Raw genomic sequence first — 25680 nt, 5'->3', positions numbered from 1 at the left:
CACCCCTCTCCCTGTAAATAATGTTAGGTCCCTTAATTACCAGTTTGCTGGATAATTTATGAATATTATAGGAAGAAGCTGCATGTGAATTGCATTTGAGAGTTGTAAACCATGATGGGGTTCCCCTGTAACAACACACACTTGCCTTTGCCTTGCCTCAACATTTCCCGTCTCCCACAACTGTCTTTCTCTCACCTGTATCCATCAACTCTCCATTTCATGCATCATTCTTTATTTTACAGACTGTCACTTACCACTATGTTCAATTTTTTATTTTTTGCCTTGAATGTTAGCTTGTTAAACTTGACAGTCTTGCCTTGTACTGGAATACAAAAGATGATATTGGAAAACTGCCAACGCAAGAGGACTGGGTGGTAATTACCTGATTTCTTGATCATGAAGTATCACTGTTTTGAAATAACAAGAGTGTCAATGTCACTTTTTGATGCAGTTACTTCTAATGTTGATTTCAAGTTTTCAGCTTCACCCCACTAGTCTTCCCTGGGCGATGAAGGTGATGTGTTTTGAATCACTGATAATTATAAGAAATAATGGTCTAAGCCCTGGAGTCTCCAAGAAATGACTATATTTACAAACTGTCCCTAACAGCTGCTCAAAGGGATTGTAGTTGTTTGTTGTGTCAAAGCAGAATATTATTACTAAACCTTGACGCAATGAGTCCCTGCATCCTTTCAAAAAACCAGTACTTTTACCTCAGTCTTATTCTCAATACACTCCACGACTAGATTTACCAATTGAAAGCAATAAAGCATTACTTTATTATGATGGAGATCTGACAGTTGTAGTTACTGTAAACAACACCAGGGATTGTTAGACTCCTTCTTGCCGTTTTTACTAATGACAATTCTTTAAACTCTGTTTAAGTTTTACTCTAACAGTTAATTTGAGCTTAATTTACTGCTGTTGTCTTGGTCCACAACTTCTCTTTGTCTGTTTAAGGCACTTATCTCTGTAATATTTGAAAGAGTAATCTATTTTTATGGTAATTTCATGTGACCTTACACAACTACGTAAGTTTGGAACTCAACTTACTTATTTTATATAAAAGTTTGAGACAATTTGCAAATGCTGTTGGTATTTCTGATAGCAAATGAATTTTTGATGAAGACTTTGCTTTTCTTTTTAGAATCAAGCCAAAGGTGGAATAGCAATCAGAAGAACAAAACATTTCTCTCCTCCCGATTTTAAATACAGTGAGTGTGTTTTGTGTACTTTGTCTCAATTTCTAGGGACTTGTTGGCATCATGCAATTGTAAGGCAGCTTGTGCAGATATTTTTTACTGACCTTTAGTGCTTCAGAAGTTTTTTTTTTTGTTGTTGCACAGCGGCATTATTCTGGAATGGCTCTATGTAAAATCAAAGTATTCACCCTTTAACTGCCAAGATCTGGTTGTTAATTCTTCCCTCTAGCTGCTTTACATTTCCTTGTAAATTAGTCATGAGGATTTGGTGTTTGATCGAGAAAACAACTTAAACCTGATGAGTTTAAGTATTTTCATTACCTGTTGGCTGGACAATGTTTGTTAGTAATGAATACTATGGGGAGAAACTACATGTTAATCACTTCTGGAAGTCAAAAGGATTGACTCTGACTAGTACTCTCACCCAAGTGATCAGACATAAAATTATGATCAACAACAACAACAACAAAGGAAAAAACAATTATGCACTATTTTCTTGTTGTTAAGTCTTACAGCCAATCTCAGCCACCACTAAAGTGAAGATGAATATGAAGCCAGGTTCTGATTTGAGTATCCCAAAGGTAAGAATAGAATGAAGAAAGCCAGAAGGCCATGGTTAAGATATGACATTGCTATCTGGCCAATGGTTGAAAGGGAGTAGAGTAGATTAATGGGGTTAGATTCAATTTTACTTTAACCTTTAATACAGCAGTGATCTTTGGAAAATAAATTTTTAGCAGGAATGGTCTTGAGAAGTGCAAAAATCTTGCTCTGTGGGGTTAGGAAAATACTTGAAAATCAATCAAGCAATCAGTTGCGTGATCGATTTGTGGGCTGGCAAGTGATTGATCCAGTGGTCAGTGAACTGAATCTTTTTTAATTACAGCTGTACACAAAATCTTATTTAGTGGGCCATGTTGTTGAATATCAACCAATCAATTACCTACTGGTTTATGGAACGATCATTAGGGTAAAAAAAGGGAAAATAAGACAAAATAATAAAGTGGCAAAGCTAGTTGGGTGAATGCATAAGGCCATGCTACCTGCAAATCTCTCAGTATCCGGTTCACGTCATTGAAAATACTGCTGCAGTGGTTTGGTTTTACCTTGCTTAAATTACAGTCAGTCTCGCATGGAATGTAATCTTTTCATTTATGCATATACATTGTTTTTTTACTTCACAGATTTTCCTAAGCTTGGTTTTAGAAGAGATATCTCTAGTTTTGATGAGAAAACAGTACCATGATATGATCGAGTTGCTGGAATCCTTTGACAGAATGACAACAAACTCTGTGTATAGAAAGTACAAACCAAATGTTCCTCTCCCTGGACATGCTGCACAGTGGTAATTACATTTGCAATATTGGTTATTAACTAGAGTAACCTTTAGCATACTTAGATGGAAACATTTGATGCCATCTTTTACATTGTTTTCAATTATGAATAACTGGTACATCCATGTCAATGCATTTTATACTCAACTTGGAGTGTTGTTCTGGATTCCTTAAATGCGTCAGTTCGTAATTTTTTTAAATGTATGAAAGTGGTCCTCATAGTAATGAACCCTACTTATGCAGTAGTGAAAATAAGGCCTGAAAAATGACAGGTTTACTACAAATCAACATAATTACCAACTCCCAGTTTGTTTGTTGGCTCAGTTGGTAGAGCACTGCACTGGTATCGCAGAGGTCATGGGTTCAAATTCTGTTTGGGCCAGAATTTTTTTCAGGCCTTATTTTCACTCTGTCTTCAACATAAGTAGGGTTCATTACTGTGAAGATTGCTTTCATACATTTCATGAAACCACAGTACACATATATGATTCACATATATTTAAATTCATTTGTAATTTTTTTGTAGATAATCTACATTTGTTTGTAATGACACTATGGCCTCTTGTATTTTGATGGTCACCCTAAATAAACTTTGAAATTTTCTTAGGAGGCTAAAGTTACATTTTGTGTGTTAGAGATAAATACATATTTTATTGGGACCAACTGTTCTGACAACTATTCTTTGGTTGATTTATAATTATCATATTTTCCAGCTATATGGGAAGTGACTACTGTCATTTTGCAAGCTTAAGCTTAACCTGAAGTTTAGTGTGGTCTTTGATTGGTAAAAGGACACTCTCCATATGCAAATCAAAATAGCATATTATTCAGTGCAGTGTTCATTCTGTATTAATTACTTTTGCTCTACAACTGTCCTGATTATTGTCTTCCTTTCCTCCCTGCAACAGGTGGAGTTATGCAATTACAAGCATTCTTGAGGAAGATGTAAGAAGGAGATTAAGAAACTGGTCTTGGCCACACATAAAGGAACACAGGTAATGATTTCAAAAAGTGGATTAGAAATAGTCAGTGATGGTGGAAACTTGATTTCATGCCTCTCCTTTTTTTTATTCAGGGATCTCTGCAGGAGATACAAAAATTTGTACAAGAAAAAGTTACTGGAAGACAACGCTTCTGATTCATTGTCAAAAGAACTAGAGGTATGTAAACGATTTACTTGGTATAGATAGCAACTTTACACCTTGGCAGTTTATTATTGCATGTTTAATCTTTCAAAAAACCTTCAATCATCAGGCACTCGAGAGCAAGTTGGATGTGTTGAACATCACCATTTGTCGACGCCAGGCTGCCTACGAGGTTAGTAGGTTTCTTGTTTTATTGTTTCTGTAACAGTTTGAGTTACTAGGATTATTAGTTAAATTTACAGCTCCCTCCAACAAAACCAACATTTAAAATTCCAACATGGCCTGGAAACAGTGGACATTAAGTGCTACATGGCTTTTCCACTATCTAGCAGCATCTTTGCAAAAAATAAAGGAGTTTACTCTAAGTTTTTGCCTTATAGGAAGCTGTGGCATTGATGAAAAAGAAGAAGAAAGCAGAAGAGAAGAAGAGTGGCAGGTGGTTTTCTGGATTCTGGGGCTCTGGTAAAAAAAGAAAGAAAGAGGAGGATAAACCAGGTAAGCCTTTATCCACATACATGTACCATAAAGTGCTGAATCTTGCACCTGTAAGGACAAGCAATTTAAATGAAAACAGCTTCACTGTTATCTAAACAGAAATTTTAACAGAAGATCAGAAAAAAGAAGAACTGGAGAAATTGTACAGTGCCATTGGCTACAGTGAAGGAGAAACCATAACAGCTTTCCCTAAGGAGGTATTTGCTAAGTAAAAGAAGCCTTAAAAAAATTAACTATTACCTGAGACAGTCAACTTGTATTTGCTTACAGTAACTACAGCACTAAATACACTTAGTCTACTACTTGTATTTGCATACAGTAGTGTTTTTTTACACTTAAACTCATCGGCACTGATGAGCTTGGAGGAAGGTGCTGTAGCACTGTGGCAGTCGCGCTGACTACCCACAGCAGGGAGGTTACCATGGCAACACAACCTCAGTCCACCCCCCTGGCACCCGTCACACTGACAAGTCAGTGGAATTGTTTTATGCTTACCTGCTAGAGGCGGCTCACGTTAGGATCGGTGACGATCTCAAAACGTACTGAAAACCTCGTGACCCTGCAATTGCAAAGGGGGCGCCCCGCAGCATGTCCTCCGCTGACCATCGTGTCTTGATTTTAACCTTGCCTAAATTTCATTTAGCCTCATAAAAATAACCGTTCAGACAAAAACCGTGTGTCAACTAATTTTGATGCTTAAAGTGCTTAATATTTTACTTATCAAGAATGATTTCACCCCCATACGTCTAATAAAGCCTCCTGATTGTATTAATTTCTAACAGTATTTGTGGTTTTTACCCTGAATGTTTTGCAGTATGTGGAAAATAAAGTTGTGGTGATTTTAAAACAGATAAGTGTGGCTTTAAGAGATGATGCAGCTCCCAAGTGAGTGTTGAATAGAACTGTTTCTTGAGACCAGTTTGCCAGAAAATTGATGCCATTTTCTCTGAACTGATGTAGCCATGAGAACATAGACTGCTACTGCCACCAAGTTTATTTTTGATTACAAAGATATCTGTATAAAATGTTGTATTTGTTTTAACCCAAGGCTGAACAGCCTAAAGCGTGAGACGCTTGGGGAAACCAGTAATGAGTTTGGTCTTAGCTTTGTACATGTATCTGATTGGTTGGGGGATGGAATGATTTTTCTTGACCAATCACACAATGAAGTAAAGAAATGCTGAAGCAGCTGTAAATCTCTGTTAACACCCAATTGAAATTTGCTTTTTTTGTTGATGCAAGGTCCATTTCAGAGGGGTGACAATAGCTTTCTTGGATTTTTTTTCCTATTGTGGAAGAATATCTCAAGATTAGGCAGACTGTTAGTCCTCCATAATTCACAGGTGGCTCTGTAAAATGTTTAGATCTTTACAAGGAGATTTTCAAACCCAATCTGAAGCTATAATGTGACAATTTAAGTGACCTACCTCCCCTTTAGGTCAGTTCATGTTGCCAAACTGAGTTTCCAGGATCTTTATGCAGAGCTTTTCCAAAGACCATCAGCAGAAGCAATCAAGTAAGTTGAGTATTTACAACTTATAGGGATGATGTTGTCCTAGAAAAATGCTAATGGCGGAAATAGCGAGGAACCGAAAAAGGAAAATAAGTAATATGCTAAGGATATGAAATGATAAAATAACTAGAAAACTGAACTTCTTTTCCAAACCTCTTGCATGCTTACTTTCACCTCTTTATTTGGAATATTTTTCTTCATAATAATTTTAATATTCGGCTGGGGCTAAGGTGTATGAATTTGATTCTTTCATGTGTGAAGCTTGCTTTCTTGGGAGATTACCTGAGGTGGCTATAGTGGAGATGTTAGATCTTTACTATCAGAAAAGGTGAAAAAGTGAGTCATAAAGTGTGCAGCCATTGGACAGCTTTTTCAACCTTCTAAGGCCTCCCTGGCATGGCATGGCTTGGCCAAGAAGGTTGCTCATGGTCTCCCATGGAGAAAACATAGAATGAGAATATGATGCAAAAATGATTAATGGGAGTGAATGGAAGGTTGCGACAACAGATTGAGTTCTAAGGATATTAATGATATGCTGACGATCCACAAATGCAACTTGTGTGATAGAGACTGCCATTTGTGCATCGGCCTATTCAATCACATGCTGTGCTGCTCCACTAGAGCAGACAACAAGGAATCTCTTTCATGGTCATCGTAGAGGAAAGAAGGCTGACAACAACGACATGGCACTACAGTATGTAGTTCTCTTCTGATAACGAATTTTTTGTCTAGGCTGTCAGCAAAGGTAGACCAAATGAAGATGTTCGGTTCAGCTGATGTTGTAGATGGAAAAATGCCACTCATGCTTACCTCTCAAGATGATAAATTAGGTACGTCACTTTACATGTTCTAAATAAACATTTTTGACTTAACAAGGTGACCTTTCCTGCATAATCTCTTACATCTTATAATTCAGTACTCCACTTGGACAATTTGGGAAACAATTCTTATTGGAATTCATTTTTCCTTTTGTTATTGGTAGTATCATTTTTGTCAGTGATGTTTTTGAAAAGGACAATTTGGGAAAGAATTTTATTAGAATTAATTTTTCCCTTCGGCTCTTGCAGGTATCAGTTTTGTAAAAGTTTTTGTGATCACCAAATAAAAGATTACATCTGATTTTCACTGATTATATAGTTTACTTTTCATGGAGAACTTTACATTGCTGAACAAACAAGTTGTGTCTCTAACCTTAACAAATATCTGCTTTACTAAGCTGTATTGCACCAAATGTACCTATTGTAAGTAAACACATTGTTGCACAAACATGGATGTTTTCTTTTGAATCTTGGATAGAAAGCCACCTTGCTCTTTTTAATGCATCCTTTGAGACTAACCCACTAGATGGAAAGTGTGATCAGAAAGCTAAAGTGACAGCTCAACCTGTCAAACTTGTGTATGATGCTGTAAGTATCAAAATATTTCATAGCATATGTACCGAAAATAAATTTATAACATAACCAAAGTAAAGCGCGCGCTCTGATTGGTCAATTTAGCATCCCTTATTTGCCCATGGGTGTACGCTGCTGATGTGAGCAAATGCAAAGACTATTTTTCTGCGCGCGCTTGTTTTTTCTGGTCACGTAAGATTTGTTAAATAAACGGGAACTCTTTAGCTACAATGTATCGATGTTATGTCATAAAACAAATGGTAAACACCACAGTGTACACTATTGAGTTATGGATGCACTTGGGAGGTTTGCTAAGCACTCAAGAAGCTAGAGTCGCTCTCGGCTATCGCCTCCCGCGACTCTTACGCTTCTTTTGTGCTTAGCAACCTCCCACGTGCATCCATAACTCAATTATAGTGTACGCTTTGGTGTTTACCATTTGTTAATTTGAAAACCCAGTTTGCTGATTTGTCAACCTAGCTACTGCTAGTCAACACAGCGTAGATGGAGCTCTGTTACATGTGTCTTAAACTACAAAATGGCTATCAAAACGATTTTGCGATTCTGTCTTGTGAAAGAATGACTGTACTGTGCAGTAAGGCAGAGCACTGCTTAAGTAAGCTTTAATAAGCTTTAATATGAGAAGAACAAGATATTCAGTGTAAAATTATGGTTGCAAAGTCAGTCAAGTTTGTCCATGGAAATCTGCTCTAAGTATTGTGATGCTGGTGGTCAGGGCCTTGTTTGGCAGAAGAAAAACTGCAAGAGTATCTCTATCATCAGTAGACACAATGTGGCTTGTGTAGCTTTTGTAGAAGTAGGTGTTAAATATTTTTTTGCATTTTCAATTTAACTTACAGAACACAGTGGATCATATTGTCACTTTCTTTCAACCTCCAAAAGATGTCCTTCTCCAGGAGTAAGTGCCAGTGTAATATGTAAAATTAAAGTTGTCTAGATTTTTGCATTTTCTCCTCAACAATGACTTCAAATTACATGATTGTTTAATAGGAATCTATGCCTATAGCAGGAAACGTTTTCGTAGCACATCCATTTGAGATTTCTTGGTGTCCCGCTTAACACAAAAATCCTATATTTCTAAATTAAATGTTAAATTATGAAGATTTGCAAGGAGTTTTTGATGTTTCATTTAAGGCTGTCAGCAGAGGCATACTCAAGACTAGAAGACCTAAAGTCAGTTTCCAAAGCAAGTCTGTTTTATGCAATTGAACACCACAAGGTAACATTTTCTCTCCTTTTTTTAATCACAAAAATACCTTTCTACCCAAGGATTGAAAAGGAAAACAGATAGTAGTGGAGTATTACTGTAGACACCAATCATAAGTGACAAGGGTCTTAATGCAGTAAATGGTTTGAACCCGGGGGTAACATGTGAAGGTGTAGTCTGATCATCCGGCTGAGTGTAGTCCTGAGAAGGACTGTTGTCAGTGGTAGTGACTGACGTTTCGACAACCTGTGCGGAAGTCATCATCAGAGTCAAGTGAATGATTGTTGTCAGTAGAACAATCATTCACTTGACTCTGATGATGACTTCCGCACAGGTTGTCGAAACGCCAGTCACTACCACCGACAACAGTCCTTCTCAGGACTACACTCACCCGGACGATCAGACTATACCTTGACAAGGGTCTTAATCATTTCAAGGAATCCTTTCTCTGTCCCATCCTCATGATGCCTATAGGAGATCTGTGGCATATTGATAAGTGCAGGTCTGCGTTAAAGCTCTGGTTTCCTCCATGGTGTTTCAGTATTCATGGGCCAGACGGTGAACTCTCAGAGTACTTCTACCCACCTAGGAGAATGGATCCAGGCTATGGGTACTAGAGAGCTCACAGGGGATCTGGGACATACTCTGAGTGTCCTCAGAGACAATTATAACATGTGATTCAATCATCTATACAGTCTTCAAAAGTGCTCTTTTGATGAGACCTTGTTAAATTCTTTACAGGTTTTAAAGACTCTGTTTATTACTTAGGTCAGTATGACCACTTGGTCTGCTGATGTTCACTTGAGTAGAAGTCAAACTTAAAAAACTATTCTCAACCATCTTCTCGTAGATAACAGATGTGGATGTGGACGTTAAGTCTCCATTCATCGTCATACCAGAGGGAGGCACCCTTAAGAAGTAAGTTGTTGAATTGTGTGGTGCATTCACTTGTATGTGGATGTGAAGTACTTTGCAATTTGTGGGTTTATGGTCATGTGATTCCCATCTTTTTTAGGATAAAGTGAAAATGTTGTTAAAACAGCCGTGTTATCCCTCATTTGTCAGTATGACATAAGTACAGGGCTCCTCCTTCCCTCTAGTGGAATGATATACATGTACCTACATGTAGGCCCTCTCAGCCGGTTGAAGCTAAGTTTCAAGTCAACCAGATTTAAGATGTGTTTATATTGATATTGTTTATTTTAAATTCTCAGTTAATAATTACATGAAGGTTTTTTACTTTAGTGCTGATGGTAATGGTTGGTTATTGTTTTCAAAGTACCTTCGAATTTGTGAATATATCACTACTTCTTGAACAGGTCAGGCAATGTGCTGGTCATTGATCTTGGACATGTAAAAATCACCAGTGATCCAGAGCAAGAGAGGATTGTATCCACAAAGGTAAAATTGACCAAATAAATATATAAAAACTTTTAATTAAGGACTTTAAGCAAACCACGACGGCTACGGCAACGAGAACGTGGAAAAACAATAGATATAATTGGCAGAACAATAGCGCAGCACGTGCGTTTTAAAACTTTGTACATTTCTTAGCCGTCCTTTGCAAAACAACAACGTGAAATCACCAAAATCTGCGTCGTCTGCGTTTGAGGTCTGGCGCCCTATGAGACGGTAAACACATGCAGCCATTTTGGAAATTCTAACTAAAAGTAGAAACTCATTTTTTAATCGACGTCTTCTGTGGCGTTGCCGTCCTGACTGCTTAAAGTTCCTAATATTGTTTGCCTAACGTTGTAGTCAGGCGAGGTCGAAAGTTTACGTTGTTGCCCGATGAAGACTAGCAGTATAGCATTTTCTTGAAGTTCAGTTTTGGAGGTTGATCGTTGGCTTGTTATGCCATTCTTTGGATCATTCTTCTCTCTGCTTCTCTCCTTTATGCAACAAAATAATAAGACGTATATGTGCACGATCCTTCGCAGTAAAGCACTATTTAAGCAATAGTGAAAATCAGACCTGAAAAAAATTCAGGCCTGTACGGGATTCGAACCACTGACCTCTGCGATACTAGTGCAGCGCTCTACCAATTGAGCTAACAAGCCAACTGGGAGCAGGCCATCAAATTAATTCGACATAAACCCGTAGATGATAAATCAAACAACAAATATATGAAATACATATATATGAACTGTGGTTATGAAACGTATATGTGCACGATCCTTCGCAGTATTGCTTAAATAGTGCTTTACTGCGAAGGATCGTGCACATATACGTTTCATAACCGCAGTTCATATATATGTATTTCATATGTTTGTTGTTTAAAATAATAAGAATTAAAAAAGTAACGAATAAGAAAGGAGACTCGAGACAAATCTGAAAACTGTAGTAGCGAAACAAAATATGGAGTCTATTTAATCTGTTAAATGCTTGCCACGTTGGGGGACAGATCATTCTCTGCTGCTGCCCCGTACTTATGGAATGCTCTGCCAGCTGAATTACTTGATATTCAATCATTTTCCATTTTTAAATGTAAGTTGAAAACTTATTTATTTCGTGCAGCTTTCTCAAAGTACCCAGTCTGACAATTACTTTTATTAGTATTACTAATTAAGTTCCGTATTAAGATCCTTATTCCTTAATTAAGATCCTTATTATGGATATTTAACAATTATTCCACGAGCGCGCGTTGGATATGAGATGATAGATAGCCAACGAGGCGCGTAGCGCCGAGTTGGCCATAATCATCTCATATCCAACAAGCGCGAGTGGAATAATTGTTTTATTAAAAACGTTCAATTAAATTATTAAATTTTATTAAATTTTAGCTCCCTTTTAATCTTAAGCTGAAACGTACGCTTGCCATATTTGTAGATTATGGTATATTGGCTGATAGACCATAATGGCTAAGCCAATAAAAAGTCTTGAATTGCATTATCCAATGATCTAGTTTTTAATAATCTATATTATTCTTACTTTTAACATACATTATTAATATTAATGTACATGTAATTAGTTTTGTAAATTTGAATTTACTGTAGTATTCTAAGTTGTTAAGCGCTGTTGATCATTGAATGAAAATAGCGCTCTAGAAGTTATTAAATTAAATTAAATTAATTAATCTCGGAATGTTTTAAAGCGACACGGAAACAAGGGAAAATAGTATCCTATCGACAGAAAAAATAACGCAGATCGTTAGATTTGCAATACTCCCTTTTCAACCTCCCTTCTCAACCTCCCTTCTCAACCTCCCTTCTCAACCTCCCTTCTCAACCTCCCTTCTCAACCTCCCTTCTCAACCTCCCTTCTCAACCTCCCTTCGGGTAATTGTACGATTGATGGTAAAAAGCCATTGAAATAAAGAAATGTCTATGTGCTTCTTTAAATGTCACACATCTTATTGGCTTTATTATTTTTACCAGGATCTAAGTGTAGAGGACTTGGAGTCAAAGTGTTATGATAAGTTTGATTTTAAACTGAAAGATCTTCAAATCCTCATCGCAAAAGCAGGTAATGGTGACTGGACCTTTACAAAATTTTGTTTAAGTGCCGTCTATCCCTTCTAGCAGACCTCATAATTGTTTTTAAGAAACAGAGTAAAAACTAAGTGGCCATTGCCGGAATACGAATACCTGCAAGCAAAATATGCTTGTAAACACAGTTGCGGACGAAAATATGCATTAGCTTTGAGAAACTGCTCTTGTGACACTCTACGTCTGAATCCCACCTCAGTCCCTCTCTCTTTGTTTTAACTGACCAATTAGTTTGGACTGTTAACTTAAATCAATTGATTTTTTGAAGGTGAAGACTGGCAGGCTGCAAGAAAGAAGGTCAACTCTGAAATGCATATTCTAGATCCGATGGGGATTGATATGAGGCTTCACAAAGCATTAAATCCTGACGATATCAGACTTGCACAGTAAGAATTGTCTTATTTTGGATCTTCTTCTTCTTGTATTTTTCTTTTCTGAGTGCTGTTTTGGTGACCCTGATACATGTTGCGTTTGCAATGAATGCAGATGTGTAAATCGCCGATGTTTAGCTCGTGTTGTAGAGCGCCGGATATGCCGTGCATGGGTCGAGGGTTCAAGTCCCAGACCGGACCAACGCTCAGGGTCTTAAAATAACCGAGAAGAATGTGCTGCCTTTGCAATAAAGTCCGCAAATGATTGAACATTCTAGTCCTCTCGGATAGGGACGATAAACCGTAGGCCCCGTCTTATGTATCTTCTCTGTACTGGCTAGTAGGGGGCGTTAAACAACCCCTACACGTAACGCATAGAGTAGGGAACGTAGCTACTGGTGTTTTGGTCTGGTCTTGTTATGTTTATAGAGGCCTCTATGCTGTAAAATTATTTTAAATAAACAAATGTGTGGATGACTCCGAGGTAACTATTCTTACTCCTCGTGAACGTATGTTTGACGACTATTTCTGAAACAGGATCAAACTCTCTGGAACCCTTCCAACTGTGAAAGTTCATGTGACTGATGAGAAGCTTCTTCAGGTTATAAAGGTGTGATGGCATTGAATTTTCATAAATGAATAATTAATAGACCTTTGTATCGAAACAGATTACGAATAGAGTCCTAAAGTGCTTACGTCACGTTTCCATAGCACCGGAATTCTGTGGTCTAAACAAACCAATATGGCGTCCCTAGCGTGACACATTGTCGTTGACCTCGAACACTTCAAGAGCTATAATAGCGCATTTTATCCTCCAATAATAGAAATAAGATAAAGAGAATCAAGTGTATAAGTGTTACCAGCTACCAGTAGCCATTGGTTGCAAAAAAAAAATTGTTTAAGCTTGCTTTCAGGAAGAATGTAATTTATTATTAAGTTACTATGCTAAATGGAAAAATGTGGGTTCTTTATCTTGTGTCTCTATCTGAGTGTAGAATATGTAATGTTATATTAAGAAATTAATGTATGAAATTTAAAAAAATACCTTTTAACATTAGCTACTGCCTATTTACATTAGCTCCCACTCCCCCCCCCCCCCCCCCCCCACTCTGATTATGTCCAGCATCTGTGCACCACTTTTCAAAGTTCTCCCTCGGTAATCTTTGGGAATAGTTGATGAAAGTAAAAATCACTCAAGATAGTAATATTGTGCTCCCAAGATTCATCTCGTTCAATCTTGATAACTACACTATCCTTTGTGGTCCATACAACAAAGTAGCAGAATTTGCGCTTTGTCAGGAACATCTGGCCTTGACACTGATGCCAGTAAACATGTGTGGTAGACAGCGTATAATTCCCTTCCTTCTCCTCCAAGTAAAAGTCTTTGTGCCCACAAGCTTCCTTGATTGTCGCATTTCGATGTGTGTAGGGGCACTTACACTCAATCACCGAGTCGTCTCCCACAAGTCCATCAGGGGAAGCACCCAGAACTCCCGACTCGTGTAGCCAAAGGCCGGTCTGTACAGGTGTAAAGTTTGTGATGTTGGTAAAGGATTTCAGGGCCTCAGTCTCATTGTCCTGTCCCCATGCAATTGCTTTAACTCCACTCAAGTTGTATTCCCCAAGTAGTCGCTTGATAAGAGACGGTGTAACTCTTTTTGCCTGGAGGACGGAGCCAAAATTACTGGCAGTCAGGCGGCCTCTACGAGCTTGGTGCCATGCAGGGCTGTTTCGCTGGCCAGCCGTGAGGGTGCTCACAACATTTATGGTTCTCTCCTCTACTTTGGCATTCTCAATCAAGTACTCTAATTGTTTTTCCTTCGTAGATGCCATAAGGAAACCTTCTGAGTAAATGATATCCTCAATCGTCTTGATCGGGAGAGGGGTAGCAGGTTGTGGTTCGGGACTCAAGATCCAGCAGGTCCCTGTAAATTTGCCATAGCGCTTTAGTTCGCTGTACAGCCACATCCGATCTTCTCGGCTAGGATCGCGCGCCAAAGGGCTGTAATCCTTCTTCTTCGGTGGCGCTGGAAACATCTGGCTTGCAGACTGTACGCTTTCTGCCTTTCGCTTTCGTTTCCATTGGCATTCCAGGTCCGTCCTGCTAAGGTTATGGATGCCATAAATAAATATGGCTGCCGCGTGACTGCACTTGAACTCGCCGCGAGGACACTCGCATTCTGTGTTTTTTATTTCAAGGTTTTCATCGAGATAAATCTGATAAAAAGATAATTCGAAACAGACACGTAAGTTGCAATATATATTCCGCAATATAAACATTAAATTGGAGGTGAAATCGGGGTTGGGAGTTCTTCGAATTGAACATACGTGTTGTGATCCCAAATTGGCAACTTACTGTGACTTTGTAGTCCTTATTTTTCATGCTTGCTTGGACTTCACCTTTGATGACTCCCCTGGAATAAATAAAGCTTTGGACATGGTCGGATTTGAAGTGGTTTTCTCCGCGATCAAGCGATTTCCGCTCTCCAGAAAAGAAAGAAACGAGTGAGCATATCGATAAAGACGCCATGTTTGAAGTATGAGTTTAAACTGTTTAGACCAGAAAAAAATGCTGTCATGGCAACGTGACGTCACACTTTAGGACTCTATTATGTTAGTTTTTTTTTTTAGCTTCGTTGTTTAATGTGGTCTATTTGTTATGATCATGGAACAAAAACAAATTTTGGGGTGCCCGCAATGAATCGATCTGAAGACCTTCGGAATTCGCAGTTTCTCGCCGGCTCTATCTTTATTAAACCATTTAGAACCTAAGATCGGTTTGTATATTCTTCATACTGTTCTCTATACATTTCCTATGGTATTTACATGAGGAATTTGTTGGGCAATCGAGGGCTTCTCTGGTGGACGATCATTTCCTATATTCACATAACCTAAATGTCTGATTTAACAATGATACTGTAACGAGAATTAAGATGCCAATCACTATAAAGGGTCAAAGGGCTTTCAGAGAAATTGTTGGAGAGTCACAATCCTGATCATGACTGTTAAAAGATAGACCCCCTTTCCCTTTGTCAATAGAGACTTTAAGCAGTCAGGACGGCAACGCCACAGAAGACGTCGATTAAAAAATGAGTTTCTACTGTTAGTTAGAATTTCGAAAATGGCTGCATGTGTTTACCGTCTCATAGGGCGCCAGACCTCAAACTCAACCTAACGCATAAAAGCAGCGTTGAGTTCCAAATGTAAATTAAAATAATTTGCCGCCGCGGTTTCGCTTCGCAGACGACGCAGATTTTGGTGATTTCACGTTGTTGTTTTGCAAAGGACGGCTAAGAAATGTACAAAGTTTTAAAACGCACGTGCTGGGCTATTGTTCTGCCAATTAGATCTATTGTTTTTCCACGTTCTCGTTGCCGTAGCCGTCGTGGTTTGCTTAAAGTCCCTAAAGTTGGCAACGAGGGAACTAAAGCGCTTAAGAAAACTCATCATTAAGGGGGGGGGGGTGGGGGGGAAGGTCTGAGGTTCAAATCTCATGGGGACTTTTCTTCGTTCCACTATCGTCACAAATTTCATTTCTTTTAGGCCTTTGCATTATTACACGAACAAGTTGCCTTTTCAGGGACATTATTCTCATACTCTCCCCTCCCCCACCACTTCCCCTCGCTGAAGTACCCAATCACATTCTTTAAAAATTACTATATTTATTATGGCTGTCATATCCACACAAAATATGGCAATTACATTTTAAACGGTTTGCTATTTTACATTGTTTGCTACCTGCAAACGTAGAAACTACTGCGTTTCAAAATTACTGCCACCTGAACCCTGTTAAATGATAACAACGACAACAATAACTACAAACGCTTCATTTTACAAGGGTGCACGATTACAATGACACTGTAGTCTCCCTCTTGGCCATGTGTCATATAAAACGAACAACAACAGCACAGAACAACACTGATATTCTCCTGTGAGATTTGTATGATCGGGAGAACAGTTTTCTCCAACTCTTTTGTTTTCCTTTGGTATTTAGCTTGCAACCAGCATCCCAATACCAGGAGGTAAAGGAGCTTCGGACCAAACTGACAATAAACCAATGGTATGTTATAAATTACTAAATATAGAGAGGTCAGTTTCAAATGCTACATGTGCTCTGATAAAAAAAAGAAAAAGACTCGAAGATAGTTTGGCGGAAATTCGTTTAAAACACACTTTTAACAACTCATGCCGAATCCTAAGGCAACATTGACTTTTTCTAAATTTCTCGTTGTAGGATATCCTTGGTGAAAATCCTCGGTATACAACTGCAAGGGCTCATGATGACGTCTCACAATTGGGTGTTTTGGAAGGTGGCAGGGGAGAACGAGTTGATGGAGCTGAGGAAATGGAAGAAATGTTCACGACACCACCTGAAACTCTTACAGGGTATTGTTTAGTTTCATACATTTTTTTTCGGTGGGGTAAGGGGGAAAAGGGGGAGAGTTTCTGAAAGATTTGTTCCTCAAGAGCCCCTATTTAATGGTTAAAAATTAGGCATAGAACAATAGACAACACAAGACTTTGGGAAGTAATCCCCACAAACTCTCTGCATAGCTCATTTCCCATTGTGTTTGCCAAAGTGTACCTCTAAATTTAAAATATCGAAAATTGGGCCAATCAGGAATAGTTATTTCAGTATTTTCAGTTACAACAATTTACATTTTTTTTCTGCAGAGTTTCCAACCTTGAACAAGCTAAACTTGAAGAAAAAGAGGCTTTGGCGAAACAAGTTAAAGTTTCACTTCAGTTTGAGATAGAAGAGGTGTGTTTGGGGAATTTTTTTTACTGAAGTAATCTTCTTATTCTACTTATGGGTCTGAATTTGTTGAAGCCTACGGTAGAAGAAAATTTATGAGAAAAATTTTTGGATTGTGTTGAGAAAACTAAGACCAAACGCACCCTAGTTACACATGTTTTTTCGCGCTTTGAGCGTTTTACTTGTTTTTGGATGGAATTCCTATTGTTTTCCCAAGGTATATGCCTTACTTCGCCAAACCGAAAAGCGCTCTTGATGGAAATTAATATATCTACCAGTATCAGAACTAAGGAGAAGCTTGCCAATTCTAAGTCGAATTTGAATGAGAACAGTTGGATTTTGTCCTCCTTTGGGATGACAGCCCCCTATTAAACCAACTGATCTTGAGCTTTACATACTGTATCACAGATATCCGTTGATGTCGACACCGTGGATAGTGGAGGGAAATCAAAGCCTTGTCTTGCGCTGTATGTCAAAGGCCTGGGTACCACTGTGGTGATGCATCCTTGGGATCTTTCAGCGAGTGCGTCCTTGTCTTCTTTGGTCGTAGCGGAGATGATTCATGGACCTGGAGGAGGCCCTCTTTATCTTGTGCAAACGCCTGTTGGGGCAGAGCTGCTCTCGGTTAAATTTGTTATGGTAAAGGACTTTATATTATCTTGTGAAGGGTACTGACTATCAATGACTCTGGGCTTTTGACAAGTCATGGTAAGCCTGGAAATTCATGGCATTTTACAGTTTCATTTGAGGTCGTAGAAGAGAGTACTGCTACTCTTGGAATTAGTTAAATCTCTCAACTATTTACTTGGAAAATATTGTTCTACCTACTTAAGAATGAAGTGAAAAATGACATATAATACAGAGCAGGAGGCAGTCGGTGTTCTTGTAGTTTGAGGATGTTTTTCTTTTTTTTTTTTTTTTTGTAATTTTATAGAAACGCTACTTTCTACTACCATTACTAGTATGCCGAAGTAGTTGAACAGTTGATAAGAAATGTATTGTGGGTGGTTATCCTTTCTGCGCCCTCACTGTGTAGTGTTCTGTTGCTGCAGCACCTTTTATGTTTATTCTTGATTGTTACACACATTCTCCTTGTAAGCATATTAGAAAATGCATAGAGAACAGTATGGAGAATATGACTTGTATTCTGGTGTTAATGTGTAAAGGTTTACTTACTGCTTTTGGTGTCAACTATAGGTGGAATCGGAACACCCAGAGTACAGCTCAAAATTCAAGTCCACTAAGCAGTCTGTTGCTGTGGAGTTTTCTTCACTGCAAGTAAAGCTGCATCAAGAAGCTCTGCTCAACATCATTGATGTTGCATTCAAAATGGTGCCACCTAGGTACAGTGTATGTAGAGACATTTGAACTTAAACGAGATGTATGACTTCTGCAAACAGGCAATTCTAACAGCCTACAATTTGATGGCTGCAAGCGGAGCTCGCACTGCGCGCAGCAAAGCCCCCTACTTTAACAAATTGGAAGTAATATTATCCCATCAAGCTGATAACATTTTATTCATCACATAAAGAAAACTATTTTTGGTTTTTTTCTCGAGCAGAGAAAAGAATTCTGAGTCCCCACGAGTAACTGAGCTACAGAGAAGTCGTTTGCGTGTTGAGCCATTTACTAGGCTTGCATATGAGCAACGTCCTGCAAGGATCAGCCATGAACATGATCATACAAGATCAAATATGAATTTTAGCAATTACATATCCACGCGGTGATATTCTCCAAGTGGGAATCGAATCCACGTCACTGCGCCAACTCTCTTTGCATCAAGCATTATTTGAAGTAACATAGATGTTTTTTCTCTTTTTCTAGTGAAGAGACTCCAGCCCTGCCAGTTGTGTCTGCTGACAGTGCGAAAACGGAAGACCAAGATGAAAACAAAACGTCTGAGATGGTTACAACTAAAGGCACAAAGAAGAAAGATAGCAAAGATGAAATACAGATTGAGGTGACAGCTAAGCTAAGCGGAATCGATGTTACAGTGACATCTGTTGAGGGTGATTTGACGCATGTAATTATTGGAGGTAAGGGATTATTTAATTGTCTTCCAACTCAGTGTTGTCGAAAGCTAAGGGTTGTTTACGTTTGAGGCGGCTCAAAAAAGATATTCGTTTTTTAGCGTCTATGGTGTCTCAGATCACTACAACCATAATTTAGTGATTTGAAGATGAGATGTTACAAATTCTTCATCATTACTTCACAAGTTTTGGTGTCTGCCTTGGAACGATGAACCCGCAGAGCTGGCGTAATTTTGGCGAGCGAGTGCTCAGCATATCTCTTGATGCAAATTATAGCCGCCATCTTTGATTTTTGTAGCAGCGGAAGGCTAGAGAGGGAAAGAGGTTTGTACCAAGGGGGTGAGCAACGGTCAAAGAGAGTTAGAAGGGGTCATAAAATAGAAGCTATGCCTCCTTTCAAACGATGGCGAGCCTGTATTAACTTGCCTAGATAAGACACCTGCACTGCAAGTTATTATGAAAAAAGTATTGGAATATAAACTTTTGAGCTACTCTTGAGTTGGATTTTACGTTTGATGAGTTCAATATTTTTTCCTTACATAAAGATTTGTCTGCCTCCTGTGTTGTTAGAGACAGCAGAACAGATGTTATTGCCAGGTATGTTTTACTTGGTTGTTCTAGTCGATTTTCCTTTTCCTTTTAAGGAGATGAAAATCACTCAAACTCTCCCAGTCTAAAGAATTATCGTTTGATAGAGAAATTTTCAATTGAGCGTTGAAAGTAATTCAGGATTGCTTTGGTTTCGCTTTATTCTTTAGGTGATTGGTCCCGAAATTCGCGCCACTTATCAACCAATTAGATTCAAAACTAAAACTAGTCGCGCCTTGGTCACTCGCGTTTTTCCCGCGCTTCAGTCAGTTTGCTTGTTTCTACTTCGAGTTCTCATTGGCTCCTGATGATATTTTCCTGGCTTTGATTGGCTGTTATGATTGCTTTGGTTTTGGTTTTAATACACTCTATCAAAAAGATCCTTTAAGTGTTCTTGTTTCTTTTTAGTATGAAAACTTTGTCAGTGATGGATTCCACTCCTGGGGCGTTCTATCCGAAGATAGTGTCCATCGTGAACCAGGAGGTGTTTAGCCTTCAGGTCTGTAAAATGAGGAAAGTTTATTTGAGAATTGGAACTGAGTGACAACAATGTCACAAGGTCATAAACTCGTGTAGTTTAAGTTCCGCTCTGCACCTATTGTATTGTTACCAGAGAATATCTCCTCCAAGTGTCCTTGGTAAAGAAAACTCACGTCAATTCTCACGTGAAGTAACTAACCACCCACAACTTTATCGGGCAGTTTGCTTGTTTTTACTCTGAGTTCTCATTGGCTCGTTGTGATATTTTACTCTGTTCTGATTGGACATCGTGATCACTTGGATTTTCATTATACGACAATCAATTGATAAGGGTTCTTTCATGGTCATCATTGCTGTTATAATTAGTGCTGCGATTAACTCGAGTTAGAGTAAAACTTTTTAACTGTAGTCCATACCTCTTGTTCTTAGGTTATTGCATACAATGGTGCAACTGCTGGGGTCAAGTTTAGAGACATGGAAGCTGTGGATTTGAAGTTCCAGATGGGAATCAGTTGTATCCGTGTCATCTTCCTAAACAAATTTGTGATGAAGCTGCTGGTTAGTCAATAGCGTCAGCGTTGATTTTTCTTGGGTGCATTCGTGATGACTTACAGCAGCAGAAATTGGAGCTTGTAAACCTCTTAGGGTACTAGTATTTTAAGATTGTGCGTTTTGGAAATGTTTCAGCCTTCCAACTGAGTAAAATGATATTTATTGTACCGATATTCAGGACGCCCCAGCAAAGAGCAATGGAATGACATTTATTTTCTGTAACAGACTACTGGTTAGAATCGGCCATGATATTTCGCCGAGAGAGGGGACGGGGGGGGAGGGGGTTGGGGGATTTTATTTGAGTCACTACAAGGCTCAATAATCTTGTCAGGATTTCCCCCTCATTGGGGTCAATTTTCTGTAGTCCCCTCCTTCCTTTTCCTTTGTTGGTAACGACTGATCCCCTCCCCGGTCCCCCTGAATACCATATTATCCCCCCAAAATCCTCCACCCTTACCCCTTCACCCCCTCCCTCAGGTGATAAATTATGGCTGATCCCTTACACGTAAATGGTGCGGTTAATTTTTCTTGAGTATAAATTATCACCTTATCTTTCGGAAGATGAAACATTTTACAAGTTCATATTTGAATCTCCTTATTTTTTTTAATTTTTTTTCAGGACTTTTTGAACAAGTTTCAGCGGGCAAAAGATGCCATGGAGTATGCTAGAAAAACTGCTGCTCAGTCAGCCAGTGCCACAGTGAGTCACTCACCAGCTGTGTTTTTAAACCTTTCACTCCCAAGGTCTCATTAGAAATTCTCCTCACTATCTGCTATAGAATTCCTGTGATGTAAGTTCAGAGAATTTGGTATTGGATCAACTAAAAATCCCTAAATGGAAATGTTTCTTTATTCTGATCACTCGTCTGCTTGAGATTGTATTTTATGATACTTTTAAGGCGAAATTTTGATTTGGTCACTCATGGGAATAATAATAATAATAATAATAATAATAATAATAATGATAATAATAATAATAATAATACTTTATTCAATCAAATCACAAAAAAATAAATAATTTGAAAGAAAGGGAGACATCAGAGGTTAGCCCTATCGAGGTTGTTTCCAGAATTATGCAGGGTTTGCAGAATTATGCATATCGTCCACACTTTTCTACATACTTTTTCTGTTTAACAACGGAAAGAAATGATATTTTTTTTGTCGCGTTGCCGTTTCAACCGCTCAAATAAAAAGCAGTTGTGTTCGCAGTTTGTAATATTGCCCGAAAATCATTCTTGTCTATTAAAAAATCAGGAGACTCTCAATTTTAACCTTAATGTTTGACTCAGGGGCGGTACTGTTAAGTGAAATTAGACGCTATTCACTCTCCGGAATAAAAGAGTTCAGCCGTTGCAACATGTGGTCGAGGGAATCATTTTTAAACGCACTTTCTTAGATGTAAATATGTGTTTTTCTGATTTTTAGATTCAGAGTTTGCAAACCCAAAGCTTAAGAATAAGCTTGAATGTTTCTATTCAAGCACCTCTGGTTATTATCCCTGTGAGTTCGACGTCTCGCGATGCACTTGTCGCAAATCTGGGTCATCTTAATGTGTCAAACACCTTCAATCTTGCTCATGGTGGGAAGGATCCTGAAGGAAGTGATGCCGTTGTTCTTGACAAGATGGCGGTGGAACTTAGTTCTGTAAAATTGTTGAGGTATGGATTTCAAAAATTTTCCTGCGCATTGTTATACGCTGTTACTTCGTTAGTCGTGGTTGTGCGTACCTTCAGCCAGCCTGAAGCCACTGCTCATAGCCATCACTTGCGCAGAAGTTGGACCGCTTTGTTAGTTATCCTTCAAGACATTCCAAACGTTATGAGACCGGCTTCAATTCAATGTAGTCCATGTTTTCACGAAATGAGTGTAATCACCCCATGTCTGGGTATCCTCAATTAGTCTTCAGTTCCTGAGAAAAAACCTCATCGAAAACTCCCATAACAACGGGATTTTAAATGTCTTATGAAGTTCATGAAAATAAGGAAGAAATGCATAAAACTGGCGTTTTCAACCATACACTGAATACTCGAGAGGGTCGCGCTTACCCGCTTACTATTTCGTGGTACAAATTACCTCAAATAAGAGCACGAGAGATTATTTACTAGAGTATCTCTAGAGTTTTTGTTTTATTTGCATTTTTGGTTGTCTTGTAAAAGATTCATCTGACCCCTCGATTAACTATGATCTGACTAGTTGAGAAAGTGATGCAAGTTTTCCATCTAAATTCATAAACTTAGAACTGTAAAACTCAACCAAACGTAACCAGGATTCCGTGTTGACCACAGAAAATCCATGCAATCAAGAAATACAATTTGAAAGGTGATGTTATTCAGTGATTGACACAGGCAAGAGAAGAATTCCGAGGGATCCCAAGAGGAGTTGAACCTACGACCCTTGGATTAGTATTTCGAATACTCTGCCATTGAGCTGTTGGAGACTCGTGGACCAAGGGGGACAAATTCCCTGCATACTGCTAGGATAGGACTATCGAAATATGATGCTTTAGCACAACTGTATAAATTAATGAGGATGGTAAATTTTAAGCTAAGTGATTTATGCCAAAGATGATGTTTTTTAGTGAATGACAAAACCATATTTGGAAAAAAGAACTTCAAAGAGAAATTCATTGTTTGCTGCTGGGAACAGGCGGTGAGTTTAAGAGAGTGTGACACACTTGTATCTAATAAAATAATCCTTTTCCTTTGTACATCAAGAGCTTTGATGACTGATGGAGAAACCATAGGAGCGACCCAACTGGTCCTTGAACCAGCGAATCTGACTGTTCTTGTGGCTCGAAGCTTGTCTCCTTGGTATCACGATGTGCCTGATATCGATGTTGAGGGAAAGCTGCATGCAGTTACGGTAAGTTCATTTGGCGAAAAGCATTTGAAAGGAGAATAAACAATTTAACAGCTTCCGAACAGGATGGTTTGCTTTAAGTTATTTACTCCTACCACCCACCAATTTCAATCTCGGCATACACCCCTCTTAACCATATTGTTGCCCTTTGAATAAAGCAACATGGACCTTCAGGTACCTCGCCATTTTCCAGAAGAAATTATTTTTCAGTTAAGATACGTAGCTGCCGATTTTGGGCGAGTTTTAAGAGTCAGAGACTAATTTTGGGAAGAAAACTAAGGTATAGTGTGGCTGCTGATATTTCTTATCAATTAAAACTCAAGTAAAACCATTTTTTTTTTGGAGGATTTAAGTGCCGTAAGTCGGAGAGGGCAACAATCTCCTCAGCAGCAAGGGGATCCCCAATATACCCCAGTCATAGCTCACCTCCAAGCAGTTGTAAACACAACATCAACGAACTGTTGCTGCTTATCCAAAAAGTGCGAGGGAAGAGAGGGAGGGGGGCATGGAAACAGGGCCAGGAAATTAAACTGAGCACATGCACATGGCAGTGCCCTGGCAAACCTCCCGGAAGCCCCTGGGAAATAGATTCGTGCGAATCTGCCTTGTTCTAACTTTGTCTCAATTACATAGTCATAGCTCACCTCCAGGGATAGAGCGCTGGACTGTTGTGCGGGAGGTCGAGGGTTCGAGCCCCGGCCGGACCAACACTCGGGGTCTTAAAATAATTGAGAAGAATATGCTGCCTTTCAATAACATCAAAGAAATGGTTAGATATTCTAGTCTTCTCGGATAGGGACGAATAAATGAAGGTCCCGTCTCCTGCAGGGTTAGGGGTAGGAGACGTTAATTTCCCACGCACGAGATTACTGTGTGATGGATGTCCTCCCCTGGGCTGGGATGGGTGGGTTTACTGGGCCCGCAGTAATTGGCGCAAGCTGTTGCGGTGTCCCTGCCTGTCGGCAAAGCTAATAAAACTAAAACATTTAGCTTCGTGAAAAATAAGAGAATTTAGATAGTATTACAGGTATTCATGAGATATTTACATGGCACGTGTAATCAAAGCTGAGTGGTATATGTCTTTGGATAGTTATGTGCTGGTGAGGATGACGTCAGAACTATACTGGGGATCTTGTTCAAGAATCTCAGTGAAGGAGTCGCACCTCACTCAGGTAAAATTGTCATGGTCAGTAACCACTTTTTGATTTTGTAAATGATTTTGACACTGATCGTTGATGTTTTTACAATTGCAGAGGATATCACTCCCATAGCACAAGATATAGTTGGTAAGGTTCTCCGTTTTTTAACTCTCGGGGTGTTGTTATGACAACCCGTATTACTTTCTTATATCTCTCTCAATGTTATTACCAGTTATGCTAATTTCCAATAAAAAGTTCGGGGCCGAAAATGAGTAGCCTGCGAAGCAAGCCCAGGGGGAAAGGAGGGGGGATTGGGGGGAGCGGAATGTGCAGAGGGGAGAGGGAGGGCTTGCCACAGACCCCCACTAACTAACGAAACGCCCCCTATTTTCATATTCATATCGTCTTGCATATGTCAATCAGCGCCTCTTAAAATTAACCAATCAGAAAGCGCCGTTAGCGAGAGCTTAGTGAACCATACAAACTGTCAAAACAACAACTAAAACGTGCTCCACGTGAGTGAGAAATGTCAGACGACAAGGAGAATCTGGTATCAAAATCTAAGAGAGGGAGAAAGCCAAAAGTTAATCCAGAAGACGTAGTTTGCCAGTTTTGTGGAGTAGATTTAAGAATTAAATTTGGAAGTGGCTCCAAGAGTTTTGTAAACATTTTTAATCAGAGTCAACTGAGGGAAGAATTTCGTTGTGTCTTCGCCGATCGCCTTCGAACGATCGGTTTTCACTTCGAAAATAAGTCGCACATATCTCAAATTATATGCCTTCCTTGTGCAAGAAAAGCTAACAGTTTTGCCAGTTTTATGAATTGTTGAATAAGGCCGCTTCTCAATGTCCGGATTCCCGTGATGTTTCGTCGAAATGAAAGTTCTCAACACCGACAGGAAAAAGTTCAGGTAGAAAGAGCTTGCGTGTCCGCTACCAGGCACATGCAAAACCTTCATCTAGCAGGTAAGCGTTGTATCGATTCTTGAGAGCAGAACTTCTCGAAATCACCGTCGTCCGCCATTTTCTAAAAGGTAGTCGCCACGAAGACTGTTTAGTTCGAGGGTTGATTGACAACGTGTTGCTCTCAACCAATGGGAATTTTTCGTC

General features: G+C 39.1%; 2 protein-coding genes across 4 annotated transcripts in view; one reads left to right on the top strand and one right to left on the bottom strand.

Moving 5' to 3' along the window:
• Window positions 1–25680, top strand: part of LOC111333054 (intermembrane lipid transfer protein VPS13A) — a 79202-nt gene that overhangs the window by 9599 nt on the left and 43923 nt on the right. For all 3 annotated transcript variants that reach the window (XM_088757133.1, XM_088757132.1, XM_088757134.1), the window contains exons 10-43: window positions 294–374; window positions 1148–1214; window positions 1710–1783; window positions 2387–2547; window positions 3445–3531; window positions 3612–3696; window positions 3791–3853; window positions 4062–4176; window positions 4276–4373; window positions 4991–5061; window positions 5615–5692; window positions 6422–6519; window positions 6986–7095; window positions 7941–7999; window positions 8236–8320; window positions 9159–9226; window positions 9628–9709; window positions 11686–11773; window positions 12065–12182; window positions 12705–12777; window positions 16162–16227; window positions 16402–16553; window positions 16842–16929; window positions 17332–17562; window positions 18121–18266; window positions 18748–18959; window positions 19499–19550; window positions 19950–20040; window positions 20451–20579; window positions 21193–21273; window positions 21999–22231; window positions 23288–23435; window positions 24523–24604; window positions 24686–24718. In XM_088757133.1, the coding sequence (XP_088613259.1) occupies window positions 294–374; window positions 1148–1214; window positions 1710–1783; window positions 2387–2547; window positions 3445–3531; window positions 3612–3696; window positions 3791–3853; window positions 4062–4176; window positions 4276–4373; window positions 4991–5061; window positions 5615–5692; window positions 6422–6519; window positions 6986–7095; window positions 7941–7999; window positions 8236–8320; window positions 9159–9226; window positions 9628–9709; window positions 11686–11773; window positions 12065–12182; window positions 12705–12777; window positions 16162–16227; window positions 16402–16553; window positions 16842–16929; window positions 17332–17562; window positions 18121–18266; window positions 18748–18959; window positions 19499–19550; window positions 19950–20040; window positions 20451–20579; window positions 21193–21273; window positions 21999–22231; window positions 23288–23435; window positions 24523–24604; window positions 24686–24718 (3505 nt within the window). The remainder of the gene's footprint in view (window positions 1–293; window positions 375–1147; window positions 1215–1709; window positions 1784–2386; window positions 2548–3444; window positions 3532–3611; window positions 3697–3790; window positions 3854–4061; window positions 4177–4275; window positions 4374–4990; window positions 5062–5614; window positions 5693–6421; window positions 6520–6985; window positions 7096–7940; window positions 8000–8235; window positions 8321–9158; window positions 9227–9627; window positions 9710–11685; window positions 11774–12064; window positions 12183–12704; window positions 12778–16161; window positions 16228–16401; window positions 16554–16841; window positions 16930–17331; window positions 17563–18120; window positions 18267–18747; window positions 18960–19498; window positions 19551–19949; window positions 20041–20450; window positions 20580–21192; window positions 21274–21998; window positions 22232–23287; window positions 23436–24522; window positions 24605–24685; window positions 24719–25680) is intronic.
• LOC148732470 (uncharacterized) lies at window positions 13251–14774 on the bottom strand. Its single transcript, XM_088757136.1, has 2 exons — window positions 14524–14774; window positions 13251–14384 (listed from the first exon to the last, which is right to left on the bottom strand). The coding sequence occupies exons 1-2, from the start codon at window positions 14695–14697 to the stop codon at window positions 13308–13310; spliced, it is 1251 nt and encodes a 416-aa protein (XP_088613262.1). The 5' UTR covers window positions 14698–14774; the 3' UTR covers window positions 13251–13307.

This window comes from Stylophora pistillata, chromosome 4, assembly GCF_964205215.1.
Source record: "Stylophora pistillata chromosome 4, jaStyPist1.2, whole genome shotgun sequence".
Classification (NCBI taxonomy): Eukaryota; Metazoa; Cnidaria; class Anthozoa; order Scleractinia; family Pocilloporidae; genus Stylophora; species Stylophora pistillata.
The sequence above is the reverse complement of the archived record's forward strand: the minus strand, read 5'-3'. Positions and strand labels throughout refer to the sequence as shown.